General features: G+C 34.4%; 1 protein-coding gene across 1 annotated transcript; it reads left to right on the plus strand.

Annotated features, from left to right (window-relative positions):
* The first annotated feature begins 1,485 nt into the window (after nucleotides 1–1,485).
* Nucleotides 1,486–20,033, plus strand: CPR55 (cuticular protein RR-1 motif 55). Its single transcript, XM_028310159.1, has 3 exons — nucleotides 1,486–1,589; nucleotides 16,029–16,293; nucleotides 19,242–20,033. Exons 1-3 carry the CDS (start codon nucleotides 1,575–1,577, stop codon nucleotides 19,805–19,807), a joined length of 846 nt encoding a protein of 281 aa, XP_028165960.1. The 5' UTR covers nucleotides 1,486–1,574; the 3' UTR covers nucleotides 19,808–20,033.
* Nucleotides 20,034–20,467: the final 434 nt, after the last annotated feature.

The following is a 20,467-nucleotide window of genomic DNA, read 5'->3' on the forward strand; positions in this document are numbered from 1 at the left end:
ATTCAGCTTGGTCAAAAAAAGCTTAACTTCTTTAAGCGGCTGTAGGAACTAGGAATGAGTCTCGTTCTTATGGAAAATTAATCCTAAATAATCATCATTTTATTTTCAGTGATCAAAAGTTACACAGACAGTAAGACGATTGAGACATGTTTAATCCAGTGGAAGGTAATCTTGACCTAATAGTTAATGAAAACACCTAACTAGTTGTGTTGACACAATACATTTTCTTCGCTTCATCTAAATTCAACAACAAGCTTGTGTCACGCTTGAGTAATATAGGAACCGTCTAGGCACCTAGAGTTGTAAAATACGTATTAGGAACTGTATTGAAACTAGAGCACGTGCTGTTCGTCTTTCAGACATGATCACATCAAGCCGAACATTAACATATGGTTAGTTGTTTTTCAAATCAAATCAAAAATATTTATTTCGATTCAACTCGATTTAAGCTATGTTAACTCAATGAAACGTTCGATGAAATGAAATGGTTCGTTAAAATTAAGACAAAATTATGACTAAAAGCTGACTATTATAATGATATTTAAATAAAGTTTGATAACCACATTTCACCGGGTAAGTATTCATGCATATTTTACTCAAACAGAGCTTTTCGTTGAATGAGCTTATTTGTACTTTTGGAATGAATCTCAATCAATAGATTATTGTTATGTTGTATCTCTTGGAAAACCAAATAGAGGAGGGGTGTTTAATACAGTAAATGATACATGCCGAAACGAAACGCTAAGCCAGGTATGCGTTACCTAAGTTTACGAATATAGTAGCAGTTATTTCATAGCTTAGGGGCTATTTGCAATTACGTCACTCGATTAAATAAGGACCGTCAATGACAGTGCATATTGGAATGGTTGGTAAATATTTGGTGGCTTTTAAAAATAAGTTTTTATGTTTCAGTCAATATAAACGCTGATTTTGTAAAAATATCCTTGTTTTAACTTAGGCTTTCAGAATAGCACTGGGAAACCAGTATCATCTTACAGGACTTTTAAAGGTGATATTACATATTAGATACTGTATCATTTCACTAGTTGAACCACAAGTATATCTTATTTTAGGAAGCGAAAGCATTTTAAAATACGATCTAAAAGAGAATCTGTAAAAATTCGTCTCCTGAAAGGACGACTATAATATTTTCATGTAAGTTTGGGTAAGTAAGCCTAACTAAATTATTAATAACCTACTTACTAACTCTATCATTAATAAATCTCGCAATTATGATAATAGCAACAACCTAGAATTAGAAGCTTTAGTTACTTTTACAAAAACTAATCTTTAGATATGAAAAGTTATTAGTAAGTTTACGATACTCTTACCTCAAAATCTCGACTTCCCGCCACCGTATCCGATTCGCATCGGAACCGTTCATACACCAGGGGTGTTCTATTACAAAACCGCTAAGGCTGCACCGAATAACAATATTGCCGGCTGTTGAAACGCAACATTATAAATACAAGCCGAGCTCGCCGCGCCACAGACGTGTGTTGTGAACCGACGCCATTGCTCGTGAAAAACGCGGGAAAACTTGACGTTTCGAGCTACGTTCGAAAATCGGAGACATGTTTGTTTTGAAGGTCAGTATTTTGAGTTTTGTGATGCGTGTTTGTTTTAATAACATTTAGGGATGAGGCAATTAGGTAATTTAATTATTAATAACAATAATAATCACGTATTTTAATTAGAAAAAGTTAAGTGAACTTATTAAAATAGACCTAAAATTATGAAGTAAAACTTTCAAACAAAAGAAACCAACAGCCACAGTAGTTGGTACACTTCATTCAATGACGAAATGTGGGCGGGCGGATAAAATCAAGTGTGTCTGATCAAAAACTACCTTAACTACAGGATAGTGTCATAGGTTTAGTCTTGTAGTCTGCATTTTATACTAAGTTTATTTTAATCAATAGCTTTCATAAGGTTTCATAAATCAACAAACTGGAGTTAGTACCTACACTACACTACGTTATTTTTTTTAACAAAGTTCAACCTCACATTAAAGAAAAGGAATTGCGGTACCACAAACCACGCCACACGTTTTAAGATATTTCTGATTTTTACCAACCAAATAAAGTTTACTTATTGATAAAAATATTACAAACAAAGCTATGTTTACAAAGAAAAGGTTATTTATAAAAATTAATTAGTCTAATCAAGGACATAGTCCACTGCCTATACAAAGAAAAGCCAGTCACTTTCTGACACCTTTGTGGGAAACTTATCGATGTCGTGTAAAAATACCGACAGCCGACAGTCCCTTGATTGGTTATTGTTGAGGACATTATCTAGTAATTTGACACACAATAGTCTGTGTTTGAACTTTGTGTCATTATAATAATTTATAATTACTTAGGCTTTTGTTTTTTCAGTTGCATAGAGGACTTATTTTTTTAGCTATAACTTATAAGAAATGACTGCAAACAATGACATGTATTTATTTATTACAAAAATGTTACACCATGTGTGATAAGCTTTGCTTGTGTGGAGATTATAAATTAATCAGTTATTAAAGTCTTGCTGATTTTTTTACATTTATACATAACTAGCTTTCCGCCCGCGGCTTCGCCCGCGTGCAATTTTTTCTGTCACAGAAAAGCTTTATCACGCGGCTATAAACCTCACCTTTCCAGCGAATGCAAAACCGTGGAAATCGGTTCGTGCGTTCTGGAGTTATAGCGTCAGGGAGGAAAACCCGACTTATTTTTATATAGTAGATTATTTCATTGTACTCAACGCATTTTCATTCGCCTGTATTATGATTATTAAAACGTACACTATGTAGAGGGTAGTCGACATCTCAGGCCAATACCCAAATAAATATTACATATATAATAGAAATGAATAAAAAAAAAAAACGAACACGTTACATTGATTGACTCTACCCAAAACAGTGAACTTTTTTAACTGGAGCTTAAGCTTTAATTTTTTTTTCACCATCATGTAAGTAATGTCTGTGGTAATGTGTTATTGCGTAGGGTTGTACAAACTCGACAAACTGTACATATGTACTTATTTAGTGTGTCCTTGTACTCTTGCTTAAAATGAACCTATATTTAGACTCCTGGAAACATAAGTATAGGCAGGGAGTATGCCCCAGTTCCTAACTGTTCGTAACAGAAAATATTTTGTGAAACGCTTTGAAACTTCCTACGGTTCTATGCACTATACTGCAATCCCATGAGAGTGACGCCATATCCTTTCCTTAGCCTCTGCAATTTGTTGTAACAACTAACTTGTTATCTTTAATTGAAATCAAGTTGTCTCCTTATCAGCTCCTTGTCTGTTTCTTGACAATAAAGATGACTTTTGCTGAAAACAAGCAACTCTACTTAGATTAGCAACTAGCTGGAAACATTGAAATTTTGGATAGATACAGTTAATTCTATAACACCGTTTGATAGACCTCATGAAGCACTTTCAGGATCAGTAAACAGTTTTTCGATATGTTAAAGGTGTAGTAGATTAGATTAGAAATAATCGAGTGAGATCACTTATAGTTTCCACCCTTACCTAGATTTAAAGTTAAATTCATTATTTAAGTACACTTATGGTAAACTTGATGAGATTTACAGCCAAAGTCATTTTAAAGCTCATAATCAAGCTCGTCTCAATCAAGCAAGAGTTAATTATAATCTGAATAAATTCTCACCAATTTATTTAAATGAGCTTAACCTTAAACTGATGGTGGCTGAATTGATGCCACCATATTTTGAACTTGAGTAAGATAAGATAAGGTCCAATGTTTTTTTTTCTATATCAGTAAGGGTTAAATGAAGGCTTGTAAAACGCAACAACCCTGATTAAGATGGAAGTTGTTCTCAGATTGCACGCCCAATTTGTCAGAGATTACGTTATGATATTGTCTTCGTGTTCAATTAGCTTAATGTTACGGTCCTTTGTTTTAACCGACTGTTGTTAAACAACGATTCTCACAAGCTTCTATTTTGTTAGCTAGCGAATAAATTATCAGAAAGAATGAGCTTCTGGATAGGTCGAAGGGAACTAGACGATGAAGAATTTGTTATGATCCATTAAGATGTAATCTACAAATTGTGATTTATGTTTGTTCAAGTTTAAGACCTAGGTACGTTCATTACTGACGTATAGGTCCAGTAAAAAGTTTGATGTTGTGTCTTTACACAATTTAATTTTGAACTTGATATATCCTAGCCACAGATAACTTATATTATAATCCTAGCTATCTAAGATTTGAAACATTGACAAAAAAAATTTTGCCAAAATGTGATAGGCAATCTAATAAGGTCCTAAAAAATTTCATGAAAAAGAAAACTGTGCATTTTTCAGAAGCAAAATATAGACGATAACTCTAGATTACTAAGGTTGTATGTACATTGGTGATAATCTAGTTGTGTAGCCTGGGTTCGGTTGCGTAAGGACCCCGCCCACGGTGTGGGCTGCATTTTGCATTCCATTGCACTAAATTGCATGAAACCTGGTTTGTTATGGTTTCTCTCGAGATATTGATAGTTTTTGTTTCCGGGAATGTTGTGTGATTGCTAATACATTAATGGCACACAATCTTAGATTAACTAAGCCTGTAACTACGTGTAAAAGTGCTTTTTTAAAGCCTACTTACAGAAATAAATGAGTTTTTAGTTTTTTTTTCTAGATGGACTTTAAGCGCAAGAAAAGTATGGCACTGTATTTTAAACTAGATTGGCTCAGTTTTTCACATACCTACATTTTTAGAATTTAACAAAGTGAAACACTAGTGAAAACCTATGTAAGATGACATTGAATGATTATAATTTTTACTTAATTTAAGGCCCAATTCGACCAAACTTTTATCCCAGAATAACTCCTGATATAACTGACACATTGACTGTTTCAGTATGGGAAATATGTCAAAACTGACGATTTATTCTGAGATTAATATTTACTCTTGTTTAGTCGAATCCACCCTTAGACGAAAAGCTTATATGAAGACTATCCTAATAGAAGGTATTATTAGTTTAAGCATACAGCCATGTATCTTTGGAGCTTTACTAATGTACTCTACTTAAAATATAAGGCATTTAATTAATTCATTATTAAGTTTTCGATCACAACACGCAACTCACGTCACGTAATATTTATAGCAAATCAGTTTAAGTAAGATTAGTATAATAATTTATCTACTTGTTTAATCTATGACAGCAAGTCCTGCGACACTTTAATGTGCCCACCTAATTAATATTGTTTAATGAGCCTTGAATTTATACTTTTAAAACCGGTTTTCTATAGGATTTAGGATATTTTATGGCTATAGTTTGTTCTATATTTGGATTTGTCTCTAACTACCTTCAATCAAGATATTTTATTGTTCTACTCTTAATCATAAATCAGTACCTACATGAAGTTTATTATAGTTAAACTGATAAACATGCCAATAACTTTTCATTGATATGTTCCGAATCCAATTAAGAAAACATATAATAGGTATATTTAATGGATAATGAGGTCACAATGTTAAAGAAGTTGTTTGACAAATAACAAACAGTTTTATCCTGCAAAGCCATTGCTTTGGGCATTACCACTAATCAATAATTAATCTATAATATAAAAATGAATCGCAAAATGTGTTGGTAAGCGCATAACTCAACAACGCCTGGACCAATTTTACCAATTCTTTTTTTTAAATGTTTGTTGAAGTCCAAGGATGGTTTTTACAGCGAGAAAAGTTTGAATGATTTCCGGGTAAACCCTGAAAAACTCGAAACTTCACCCCTAAGGGTAAAACGGGTCCACGCGTACGAAGTCGCGGGCGGCCGCTAGTTACCAATAATTTTACTAGTCAAGGATCAAAATTCACCTTAACTCTAAGCTAAAGCTCTCTCTCTCTTCCTTTCACTGTTTGGTGGTATTTATTAAGAATGCTGGAAGTTTTAATTTGAAAAAAGCTTTCAATTAGTTATTTTTAACCATGATTTGTGTAGCCTGTTAGGTATGATAATGAACCATGGTATGTACAACCATGTTCTGGGTAAGTAGTAGACAGAACTGCCTAGACAAACGATACAACAAAGTACTTTGGTATCTTAATACAGTCGTAATAGGGTCTATTTTGCGACATTAGTCTGATATGCTGTTGTCAGTACATGTTGTATGTATCATCAAATGCCTTCTTTCAACAACTCCCAGGAAAGCAACTCTTGCGCATGGTGTAGCCAAAATTGATGTTAATTAACCAGTTCTAGTTGAGGCAAGCTACCGTTCAGGTTATTGCATCTGTAATGTTTTAGGAAACCCGACATTGACGGTGGCGGCTGTTGCGAAATTGATGCAATTTCTCACATACTTTATAATTTATGTAACTTCGTAATTGCATTATATAAATACTGTAAATTAATATTTAAGCATTTCAAAATAGTTGTATTAAACATTTTAGATATACAAGTTGTTACAGAGTAAGATAAATCGTTTGAAATTAGAAAGGATTAATTGAATGAAAGTCTTTCTCTGAAGAAAGAGCTTTAAAACTTGTTTCATCCAAATAAAGGGTTTATATCTAAAACAACAACATCCAACAGCTGCATCTTCAGTACATAACTAGACCATGAGACCACCGAACTTATAAACAAGGGCCTAGCTGGTAATTTGTACTGCGGAAATGTTACGTTGAAAGCACATTATTTATTTATTTTAATTTCACCTTAGTAGTTAGGCCGTGTAAACATTAAGTAATATTATGAAGTAGATACTTTGTTATACAATATAATAGATGACTTAATTAGGCACATAGCGCGTGTACGCCCTTCGTGGTACTACATAATACATATACTGGGTTGTGGACGAAGTCTCATTAAGCTAAACAATGTTGCAACTTATGAGTAGTAATTGCAATTACTATTTTACATCAAATATCTGATGTCCAAGCGACTGTGCACACACAACTGCTTTAAATACGATAAATATTTAGTCACAGAGAATAGTTATCTAAATTAGTTATTCGACTCACAATCATAACACCTAGAATGTAAACTACTGTTGTCACCCCTTATTTCACACCTCTTACGTTTTTGTAGCATCAATTATTCAGCCAAGTTGTGTCATGTTCTGGACACCACATGTTATAAAAGCTGCTGTGCACTGGTATACCTCCTTAACTCTTGCTGGGTTTGCTATTTTGTCATCTAGATCAGGGTCTTCTCACGAGATCTGCCTCACTCTTGAACTGGATTAGATTCTGATAAGCTGTATAGACTGATTCTGATTCATGCAGGAATTCTCAATATCTAAAATTTGCGTCTCTATACCAAAGAAACTATGTATTTTATAGATGAACATGTTTAGTATGTTTATTAGTTATGTACCACTTGGTATACTTACAACTTATTACCCAGAACAATTACTTATTACATTCTCAACATTGCTTAGATTTCGCAAACCTAACTGGGACACCTTATTTAAGCCGACTGTACTTGGCATACTAATGCAAATGTGATAGCGCCGAGAATAGCAATAAGGTCGATATGTCGCGATTCGTTACGGGTTCGGTTCTCGGATACATCAATGTCGGTAATTTCGTCATGTGTTGACACCCATATAAGGAATGCATGCTTTTGTTTGTAAACAATGTTAGATACTTGTTGCATAAGTTTAAGTAGTGCACTCAAGTTAGATTATGAATATAATCAACGCTTCCATAGCTGTTAGCCTGTTAGCTATCGCTTCGAAATTGAAATTTCTGCTTTCCTCACAAAAGTTAATTAATAAAGTAATTGAAATTGTACCTTTCCAATTACTGGTTTGTCTATTACCTTTAGATTTGTTCAGATCAGAAAGATTTTCTGGGGTCTCGTAGTGAGGAATCACGTTATTGTGTCTCAACTTACGATCTTATAGAGTTCTAACTTACATCTAAAGCATATTGTACTAGTCTTTTTCTCCCTATCAGTACCTCCCTGTGATCTCTAATATAATTAGCGGACCGGAAATCTGACCTTTTCTTCTCCTATTTTTTTTTTATTGTTGAAGATTTTCCAACAACATATCAATTTACATGCATCGTTACATTATTAGAAAGCTAGAATCTAAAAGATATTATGCCTTTACAGGTAAATACAGCATTCAAAGAAAATAAGCTTGCCGACAGAAAAAAAAGAACAGATTTTAACCAATTAATGTATGTAGGTAGTTACACATAGATTTTCGTCTCTACAACTGTATCCAGGATCTGTCACATTCTCTCTACCACTGGATCAGTGTATCCAGGATCTCTTTTGCCTCAACAGGTTTAACCAAACCTGAATCGAAAAATGAAATATAACGCCATTTGTTTTTTATGATACTAAACTAAATTTAAATAGCGCCAAGCTCAGTATCAACTTCAATAACCACAGCCTCGTAGGTCATATTCAATCAGTTTTTTATCACCATTTTGGAATAAAATAGATCAATGTCTATAACGTGTGGTCGGTCATACCATAGTTTCGTGCATGACATTGCATTCCTTTGAGATATTTTGCATAAGAATGCTTATTGCGTACAAATATGGTTCACTTTGCGTTGTTCGAGTAATTTCTTCAGCAAGGCCGTCTTGTTACATTTCTATTATGTGGAAGTACAGGTTTTGTCGACTTGATTTGTGTTGAGTCATTGAAATACCTGGAAAATGATGACAGGTTGATGATGATGATGACATTTCCTGATCACCATCATAATTTTAGTTTTAGACCTTAACCCTTCACTATGATGTTTTATTCACACATTATTATAATATTTATGGACTGAGACTAATGACCAAATACGAATAAGCTTCTACATCTTCTAAGCTCTTGCTGAATGCGAGTTAAAGCTTTGACTGGGATTTTTATTTGTTTTCAAATAATATGAACATTCTGAAAACCATAACTTTTGATGTAACTATCTCTAAATAAACCATTATTTTCTTATACCAGGTCACAATTTCTTAATTTTTACCCGATTGCGCCAGAAGGAGGGCTATGTTTTTAAGGTATTGGTTTTTATTTTCTCATTACAGGTGCATATAAAGATATAAGGAGCCCTCTAAGAAGTTCACATTGAACTTAATTTCACATCCGCAAACAGAGCTTATTTGTAAGCTTGCCTTGATTCTGGTTTATTTCCTTTTGAATATTCTCAGTAAGTAGAGATTTATGTACCTTATTATGTAAATTATATACAAAGGGAGTAATGAGCCACAGGTTGAATAAAAGCCACACTTACCTATAATAATAAACAAAGAATGGAATTATACTCATAATATAAATACAAAAGACATTTTGTCTGTTTACTTATTTCACAGAGGTATTCTAGAAAAAAACATGGACAGACCTTTAAAAAGAGGCTGACAATAGTGTCTGAGTTTCTTGCGCTGCTTCTTCTCAGCACTGGCCCATATATTGTCCTGAAGCAGTGGTAGGGTTAATACTGGGACGTGTAAAAGTGCTTTTTTAAAGCCTACTTACAGAAATAAATGAGTTTTACTGAGTTTTTAGAGAGTTTTTACTTTGTCGCCAAAAAATATCTAATGCTGTGACTAGTATAGAAAAATGTTGTAAGAAGTTAATCGTTTAAAATATAAAACAAGATCATATATAAAATGAGATCAAATTAACCACCAAAAGTAGTCGCATGTATGTATATTGTATATCATTATCGCGTAACTATTAATCTTGTAAAGTTTTAATGCCAACGTGGACTTTAACACGTGATCTTAATATGCCTCTAACGATTACCAAACAACTTAAAATCTTGAACAATTTAGTTTCCATTTAATGGAGCAACTCAAATTAAGATAAAGCATTACAATTTTTATTTTGCCGAATCGTAATATTATAGGATTTTTATTGTGATTTCTTGTAACTCGTGTGTCCCCAGATGAAAATAAAATAAAAATTGTTTTAAACTTTCATGGTCATTATCAGAATAATTATTATTGACGGGATTGCTACCATGTACTTAATTTCGAGTTTGTGCAAAAGTACCGAAATCTCATCGCAAACTCGAAATTAAGTACATGGTAGCAATCCCGTCAATAAAAAAAAATGTAGGAAGTTGAATCTGATGTAATAATTAGGTTTTCTATAACAAAAAACAAGCAAGCAAAACCACCGTCAGAGCCAAGTGCCAACCTACTTACGGTTAGCTAAAGCAGTTTTGCTTAGCAACCATTCTAAAATAAAATGTGAATTTACTCATAATAATGATTGATTGATTATGAATAATGGAGACACGTTTAAGAATTGGAAAAATCAAATGATAGCGCGAGTCAAGTACGCACAGCGACATCTAGTTACTAAAAGCAAAAACTGCACCACACGTCCAACGCACCTATAAAAGACATCAACGAGCTAGCTTCCTATTTTTTTATTCAGTTAGTAACTTTTAAAACATACATTTCCAAATACATATTATTACCTACCTACATAAATATAAAACATATTGGTTATGTGCTATATCTTATCGTAGTTGTATCATAAAAAACGGTTAATCTATATTTATAACAGCGAAAGTTCACTGACTGACTGACTGACTCATCACGGAATCTCAGAAACTACAAGTGCTAAGAGTCACAAATGCATGGTTTTACGATTTTACGAAACTCCACCCCTAAGGGGGTAAAACGGGATCCACGCGTATGAAGTAGCGGGCGGCCGCTAATATTGGATAAAAATATCACAAGAATGTGTTGGTGGTAATGAAGTCATAAATCAATCATCATAATCGATCACTTTTTTAATAATTCATTGTTATTCATTAATTAATGGATTGATTATTCAGAACCATTAATCTGATCACGATTGTTTGATATCAGAAGCGTATGATAAGCGTCTGTACTGGACTGGAATGTCGTCCATAACGCCTTCAAAGCTTCATGTCATTACTTTACGCAATGCAAGACTGTTGTAGTAGAAATATAAAGAGTAGGCATTTAAAAATAGTCCTTCGTAAAAATAAAATTATATTTAACTAGCTTTTGCCCGCGGCTTAAAATGAAATATGTTTGTCACAGAAGATATGTTTGTCATAAATTATAGCCTATATGTTATTCTGGGTTATAAAGAATAATACTGTATAGTTCCATTATAGTACTTTTTGCGTGAAAAAGTACCAAACATGTTAACATCCAGACATCCATACAAACTTTCGCATTTATAATTTTAGTAGGATAAAATTATATTTAAAAGGTTAGGGCTTTTTTTTAAGTTTGCGGTCTCAACCGAGGCTGTTAGAGTTGCAACAGAACTAGGTAGCGTAAGCTACGATCATCTAATTAATAAACACTAAGTGCCTTTTTCCTGTGAAAAACATGTTAGACCACAGAATAAGTAATAGTACAGGTACAGAAGGATTACTCCGCAAGACGATTTAAATAAATGCGAGTCTTGCTACGACGCGATACAGTGGAATTCAGCTCGCACAGCACTAAGTACCAACAATTTTATTCACCTACAAGTTTTGTCTCTTTCTATCGCGTGCCTCTGAACTCTTCTTACGCTGTTAGGGTTGCTGTCTAGTAGTGTCTTGTAAAAAAATAATTAATCTACTTATTTGTAATGAGGTACGTATGTAGGTAAGTACGCATTGATTATGGAAAACCTTGGGAGAGGCCTTTGTCCAGCAGTGGATGTCATTTTTGGCTGAAACGAACGAACGCATTCTGTGAGCAGTAGTCATGGTAGGTTAGGTTCCTATTCTATCCTAAGAATTATTGATTACCTACATGGCCAACACACCTTTCAGCATCTTTGGGAAGCGAAAAAAAAAGATAAATCCGGTAGATTTCTTTTCGAATTTAAACACCCGAACGCGGCACAATAATATTTCTTTCTCTTTATGTCAATTTTTACATAATACTTCGATCATAGAATTAGGTACTACAACGCACGCCAGCGTCCTGACGGGCGCGCGCGTGACACTCGACTGATAATACCCGCCGGCGGGGCGCTTCGCTGTAAGTATTTATCGGATGTACGCGCGGAGTGAGCCAGGCCTGGTTAGACTAAGAGCTGGTGCACGCCAGACCTATGTCATTTTATAAAAGCTGAAAGTTTGTCAGCGTATGCTCCCAATATAGGTCAGAATGTTGGTGCATTATGAAGTTTGGGTCATCGTGGCTTTGGAAGCTATCCTAAAAAAACTGTCTGGCAAGGAGTTGGAACTGTCAAAAGTATCTGGCTGATGTTTTGGTTGTTTGTCCAGCTTTTTCCCATAATTCATTTTGTTTGTCCAGCTTTTACCCATAATTCATAATAATATGTAGGTACACGATAGTGACCCAAATGCTATGATAAGGTCTAGTTACCGAGCCTACTTTGTTCACTTCTGCTGTGTAGTTACCAACAAAGTGCGTGACAGGAAGGTTATTTTTTAGACGCATTCCTAGCATTCATTTAAATAATATTGTCAGGATTAATTACTAATTCTAATATCTAACTTTAAATAAACCATTTCCTTTTATTTTGTTTCTTTATTTCAGTTGTAAAACAATATACTCGTAACTGTCTTATAAAATATAAAAATGAACTTTAATTTGTTCGAGTAGGTAGTTAGGCCAAGGATGTGGATATTTTTTTTTAAATTTAATTAGTTTTAAATTGCATTATCTACAAGTAGTTGCGACACAAAATTAATATCATATTGACACAAAAGCCACCTTTCAAATAAAGCTGTTGAACTGAAAACGTTTCTCTTGTGCAACCAAATTGTTTTAGTATCGCCCAATCTTTGGAATTAGCTTGTTATTGTTGTTATTATTATTGCTATATTTAGAGCAGGAAAGTTGTTAAGGTTAGCGCTCAATAACTTTGAGCTAGGTCGTGCCTTCACCGCTTCCTAACGAAAAATATGACTCAGTATCAAACTTGCAATAAATTTTATTTAGGTAGTTTAGTCGAAGTCTACATAATACGTAGGTCCAAATTGAGAAGCATGATAAAAGGTTTGAAAATCTGGATAAATTAAATCCATCCTAGACTGCATCTTTAACACCAGATGCAATTGCGGTCAAATACCGCGGTGGTGGCGTAGTGAGGCGGGTCGTTACATTCCCTCCAATATGGTCGAGTGAAGCGATGGCTGGTTCACTCGTCATGTCTGTGAACAGGCGCTGCTTTCGGGGACTGGTCAATCCAAGTTATTCAAATTTATGTATGCGAGTCATTTCTACTAGTATCTTAATATGTAAGTCTAGATATTAGCACGTCACTACCTTGTTTAATATACCACGCAATCTTGTATACCCATTCTTATAAGATACACCATACAAGAATGCATGGTAAATTCAGTGAACTGCTCCTGAATCGAATGTACCTACTACTACTATTTATATTTATTTATATTAACCGGCAGACAGTGGTGACTGAGTTTGTTGCGGCGCTTCTTCTCAGCACTTGCCAAATGTTGGTCTCGAAGCGCTGGTAGGGTAAAAAGATTATGAGACATGTAGAGGCTCCTTAAGAGCAAAATGACGATTTGTAAGAACTATTTATTAGTCTAAACAAATAAAGAAATTTTGACTTTGACTACCTGTCTTGTTATGCATAAAAAAATAGTTAAATGACTGCTAATATGCTGTACCAGTTTCACTTGTGAACTTCACATGGGATGTTACCTACTTAGACGCTAAAAATAAATAAATATCTTTGGAGAATTTAACACTGAAATGTTTCATGAAAGACTTTACTTGCCCTAGAAGGAAATCAGTTTTTATTTCATTATTTTATCTACAATGAGGTTGGTTCGAGCCAGAAATGTTGTGAACAATGAATGGCTGCAAGCAGTATTTCTCTGAAGTATACCTTAAGGTACCGCAGGACCGTTCATTGTGGAAAACCTTGGGGGAGGCCTTTGTCCAGCAGTGGACGTCATTTGGCTGAAACGAACGAACGAACGAATACCTTAAGGTCCAGAACTGTCTGCTCCAACTGTGGCCCTAACCGATAATACAATATGGCCGTCAAGGCTGCAGGACATTCACTGGGCAACGCGGTCAGGTGGTGTCTGTTTGCGATTATGACTCCTAGCACAATAGACCTAGTTTCAGAAACCTTTCTTCAAGGAAGTCAGTTCTGTACCTACGCTAAACAAAATGGGGAAGAAATAATTTTCAGAAAAGCGCTGACGATTCTTTTGCATTATATGTGTAAATATTAATACTCGTATAATAAAGTATCCGTGTAAAGAACCATGAAGTAGATCCAATTTGAAAAGAAGTCACTAAAACAGTCATAATAGGGTACCTACATAAAAACAATAAAAAATATCCGTAATTTCAGCCTTCAGTGCTAGGCAGAATGGTTCCATTTTGCCTCTCTTACTTACTTTAAAAGCTGAAATGAGTAAAGAAGACAGAAAAAGCTAAATGTTATACTCGTATAACGGCTCGGTATAATATGCATTGTTGTGTCAAAGTCAAAGTCAAAGTCAAAGTCAAAATTTCTTTATTTGTTTAGACTAATAAATAGTTCTTACAAATCGTCATATGCTCTTAAGGAGCCTCTACATGTCTCATAATCTTTTTACCCTACCAGCGCTTCGAGACCAACATTTGGCAAGTGCTGAGAAGAAGCGCCGCAACAAACTCAGTGTATTGATTGAGCTTTCTGAAATCACTTCTTTTGCGCTGTAGACATTCTAGACGTATTCATTTGGCGAGATTCCGGTATAATAATAATTATCCTTTGCGAGGTATTTTAATGAACTCATACAAAATTAAGCCTACAAATAATGTGCTAAAGAAAATTTAGAACTTTGTTGTTAACGCTAAATCATTAGCTCATTTATCATTTTAGTTTTGAGTAATATCGATTACATTGGTTTTTGTCGGATAATATGATTTATGATCTTAAACTGCATAAAAACTTCAATTTTAATTTTAATTAGTTACCAGAGTCAGAATATTTTATCCCGTCACTATATGGTGACTATAATTCCCTGGTGTGCGAAACTGTGATTCAATTAAATAGGTAGAGCTTTTAAGCATGGCAGTTATCTTATTACCTATTTTTTTATTTTTCAAGTTTGTGCTAACAATAGCCACAATAATTCTAAGAGCATTAAAATTTGAGATTGTTACCACTACTTACTTGTTGATAGCTATGCCATAATAAACTAAGCAAAACAATAAATCTAAAAGCAATTGAAGCCATTATCACCGGAGCTTGTTGCGTAAACTTGAACTGAATTCGAAAGCGTGTGCGCCCGCGCACGTGTGTTCACGTCGGCGCAAGATCAAGGCCAGACCTGTATGGAGGTATAGGACATGTGGGACTAACCAGTACGTAAAGGTCGAGGGAAGCTGTAGTTAAATTGCCTTAAAGGTTTGCGTTGGCTGGAAAAGGTTAAAGCGTTCACATTACTGTTTAAAATAAAGCAAGTGCGTATCGCGGTATGTTGATCTGGTCATCAACAAATTAAATAAATGAAGAAATAGTGACTGAATGCTACAAATACATACTTTATTCAAAATATGAGAAACAAACACTAAGGTCTTAAATGCCCTAAGCCCCTAGCACACTGCATCGTAAATAAAAATTTCGATGCGACACGATAGTCATTTAAAAAAAAATATAATTATTTTTAATATAGCCAATAAGACATACTGAACTTAACAAAGTTTGACACATAAAAACGTCTTTTATCAATTTCTATATTAGGGATTAATATCATTTATTTATTTATTTATTTATTTATTTATTTAATTAGGACAACCAACAAGACAGACACAAATTCAAGCAAAGGGGTTTACATACATAATTTTGTCTTAGGACTAGGTGCTATCTTAATTACAGGCTGCCACGGCATGCAAAAGTGGACTTTGACAGAATATTAAACTTAAACGTACAGCTGATTTTGACACAATATTCAATTTAATTTAATTAATTTCCATTCTGAACAATTTTAAACCTCAAATTTAACTGGCAGATCTTGGCTAAACGGACACATGTGCAAATGAGAGTTGTATTTTTTTCTTAAATTAACAATTTCTGTTCTTTTTCTATCAGTCATTGTCAGTTCTACATTTTCAAAATCCATCTTCTCTCTTCCAGACATTAACCTTCTGCGCAGCCTGGCTGCTAGTCGCCAGCCAGCAGGGTCCCACCACGACCCCAGTCCCGATCCTCAAGCAGATCAACAGACAGAACGACGACGGCTCCTACAGCTACGGCTATGAAGCTGCCGACGGCTCCTTCAAGATCGAAACCAAGTATCCCAGCGGAGACGTCGCTGGGAAGTACGGATATGTCGACGAGAGCGGCAAGCTGAGGGAGATATCTTATGGTGCTAGCAGCCAGAGGGGCTTCGAACCTCAAGGTAAGAAGATAATATTTATAAGTGACTAGTCACATAAGTTAGCAATCCAGTATTTGGTGTGGTACAAAGCATATTAGCTATGCAATACATAAAGCTCTAGGGTTAATATTTTTTATCGCTTTTTAGGGTTCCGTACCTCAAAAGGAAAAAACGGAACCCTTATAGGATCACTTTGTTGTCCGTCTGTCCGTCCGTCCGTCCGTCTGTCAAGACCCTTTTTCTCAGGAACGCGTGGAGGTATGAAGCTGAAATTTATATCAATTACTCAGGTCTACTGTCCCTTGAAGCTGTGAAAAAATCAAACTTCTAAGCCAACGCAATCAAAAGATACAGTCGTTTATGCCGCAAATTTTCGACACTTGCAAGGGAATCAAAACCTACAGGGTGCTTCCCGTGAACTCAGAATCTTGAAATTTGGTACGAAGCAACGTCTTATAGCATAGATAAAGGAAAAATTACGAAAACCATAAATTTTTAGTTACATCACATAATATTTTTTTTTTACATAATTTTAAACTTACTACCCATTTCCTCATAAACGCGTCGAGGTATTAAATTCATACCAAATACTCAGGTCTATAATACCTTTAAGTTGTAACAAAATCAAACTTCTATGTCAACGCAATCAAAAGAAACAGCAATTTAAGCTGCATATTTTGAAACTCGCAAGTACTCGCAAGGGAATCAAAACCTAAAGGGTACTTCTAGTCGACCTAGAATCTTGAAATTTGGCATGAAGCAACGTTTTATAGCACACATGAAGGAAAAATTCCGAAAACCTTAAATTTTTAGTTACATTACAAAATATATATTTTTCAATAAATATAAACTTATGAATTTCATTTCGCAATAAAAATACCATAGTTATGACTCGATTGTCGTAATGAACGAACTTTGTAAACCTTGCAGGTTTGTACGGAACCCTCGGTGAGCGAGTCCGACTCGCACTTGGCCGGTTTTTTGTTTACACTTTTACTTTGGGTATCACGAACTATTTGACGTTGATGTAGGTATACATAAAATATCGAGTTTGCAATCAAGTGTAGCAAATAAAGTCGTAAATAGTTAATATTACAATTAATTGGTGATAAATTTTATAAATGTATCGACCTTCATATTATTGCTCTTGCTGACTCAGACTTCATAAGACTTTCAATGACAATAATTACTATCGATCTAAATAACTCTACGTATTTAGCAATTGAGGAAAATGCCGCTCATTCATAAGCTCAAATGGTAGTAGTTATCACTCATATCACGCTGACACTCACCGCTCTACTTACTGAACAAACACTGTTAAAAGTGGGCCAAGTTGCTAAAGAGATCGATCTAATTGAAGAGCTCTTGGCTTAGTTTGAACATGTTGCGCAAGTAATTATTAAATGAAAATCTTTGATTAAATCTTATCACATTAAAAATCTTAAATGGCTACAGGTGGGTTTAAAGCGCAACTAAAAACTTCTAAGTTGTTAAATTAACTAATGTTTTTCATTGCTTAAATAGAAGATTAGGTACAGTCAACAAGATTTACTTGTAAACATTTTGTTGCACAGTGGCATAACTTCATACAGGGTGAAATTGAAATCGTTAACATCCTTTTAAAATAAGACTAACGTTTTCACTTATGCCGTTAGACGCCATTTGTCGTATATTTAATCCTACTTTATCTTATACTTCTCAATTTAATTTGTATAACATTAAATGTTTCTTTAGCAGGGATGTCTTCATGCTCTAGTCCAGATCTTTACTAGAATTTGTTTTCTGAATTAACTTGAACAAGACGATAACTAGGAACTTGCAAAGTGTCGGAATTCTCTACAAAAAACTACTTTGTACGTGCAAAGACAAATGTCATAGAAAAATTAGCTACATTAAAATATCTGCGACGCTTGACTAAGACCTGCCTTGATTACAAAATGATTTTAAAGTAACTACAGATATTCTAATTAAAAGTTTAAGTTGCACGGTGTCATTGAATGCCAAGGCATGTTTTTTCTGAGCATGCCATTAGAACCAGGGCAGTTTTTACATTAGTTATTGCCTAATACAGCCGGCCTGTCATAGACCCATCGATACGTATCGCAAGTATGGTAATATCGTGTCATTATGGCAAATTAAACTGTAACAAAATTATCCAATAATTGTAGTATCAGTCGGGGATAATTTGTAATTGACTAATCTGTTTGAGCTGTATGTATCTTTGATCATTTTCGGAATGTTTAGTTAATTTTATGAATAACGCTCTATTTGACTAGCAAAAAAATAGTAACAAAACTCAAAATTCCAGACAAAATCATACATTTTATTTATAGAGCCCTATGTGTTTTTATAATATAGCCCACAATGTTTTGATTAAAATCAAGTGGAAAATATCACTTTTCTAGAGAATTACTTTTCTAAACTCAATTCCTACACAACTGTGTAGAGCCTTGCTTTACCTGAATCATAACTAAATAATTTAATAAATATGGATTAATTTGTTAGAATCCGGAAACTAATTAGTGAAAATATTTTGCAGTCCATAGAAAAGCAGTTACTTAACACTAAAAACTATACCTTTATCCTCTAAACTGCGAAATTGCGTGCATTCTTAGCAATAAAACAATGAAATAAGTTATTTAATAATTGATCTATTAAATAAATAGATTAGAGCGTGAACGCTTAGATGACGAAATAACTGAAGACCACATGAGACCTTCATGCTCTGATAACCGTTTACGAGAAAATAACTGGGCAACTGTTTCTTCTATTATCATAATTAGCGAGCTAAGAGATGTTAAATGTTATGACATTTGCGTCGTTGTAGAAAATACCCCAGATTAAAGAACTGTTAATTACGGAAATTATGTTAAAATTCATATGCTTTGCCACTCAAAGTGAAAATATCTTTTAGTAGTTCCAATTATGTAAGTTAGCCTCTTAATAAACCTGTATTTTCTATATTCCAGGATCTGGCATCATGGTGCCTCCACCAACTCTGAACGACCACCCGACTAACGCGCTTACTGACGGCCAAGAAGACGACGGCCAGTACCGTGAAGACCCAAGGATCTACGAAGACCCCAAATACAACGGAAAATCCCAGAGCAGACCAGCTCCTCTCAGGCAGTTCCACCAGTCCTCAATCCGCGCTCAGCCTGAACCTCAACCTCAACCTCAATACCAGCAGTACTCTCAACCCCAAACCCTCTCCCAGCCTCAACCCATTAGAACCTCTCCCGTCTACTCCCAACAGACCAGCCTCTTCAACCAATCCCCACAGCAGTTCCCTCAGGAATTCCGCGGTCAAAGCCAGATCTACCACCAGCAACCTCAATTCTCTTATAATTCTTACACCCCACAGCCGGCTGGCTACAACCAGTACCAGCCCCAGACCTACCAGCCTCAGACGTACCAGCAACAAAATTACCAGCCCCAAAACTACCAGAACCAGAACTACAACCCATTCTCGGGACACCCAGCACAGAACTTTGACCCCAACACCGGTTCTTACACCATCAACTTCACTGGTTAGGTACTTTGTTGTAGGGAAGTAAACGTTAAAAGGCTAACATCACATTACTAGGCTAAAACTGTCTACTGAAAGAAGATTAGCTTGATTTAGGCACGGTAATGTGACATTAGCTTAAATAAGGACCGTAATTGTACGTTTATTATAATATTTTGTTATTCCCAAAGCGATACGAACGATTTTTTACGATTTTTATGTAAATAATAATTTTAGTGCTAGTCAATATGTTCAGAATAAGTAAAATATTGGATTGTAAAGCTTTAAAACGTTTTATATTTTACAAAAATTATACGTATTTAGGTGTATTCTTATTTATTGATCGTATTATTAACAAAACTTTTAATAATATGACTGTACAAGTAAATTAACTGATATTAAAATTATCTTTATAATTATGTATATTTCGGTACCTATATTTATTTACATAATTATGGACATACTTACAAGTAACATTACTATTATGTACTGATTTTAAATATTATTCTTCTAAATATTTTGTGTAAAACTAATGTGTTTACCTATTCTTTATAATTGAACATTATTATATGTATGTACTTATCAGTATTGTTAAAGTATTATAATTATTATATTTTTGACCAAAGTAACATTTCAAAATATAAACAATTATATATTGTATATAAATACGTAAATATATAATAATAT

This window comes from Ostrinia furnacalis, unplaced genomic scaffold (genome assembly GCF_004193835.3).
Source record: "Ostrinia furnacalis isolate ACB-3 unplaced genomic scaffold, ASM419383v2 OfSCF0058, whole genome shotgun sequence".
Lineage (NCBI taxonomy): Eukaryota > Metazoa > Arthropoda > Insecta > Lepidoptera > Crambidae > Ostrinia > Ostrinia furnacalis.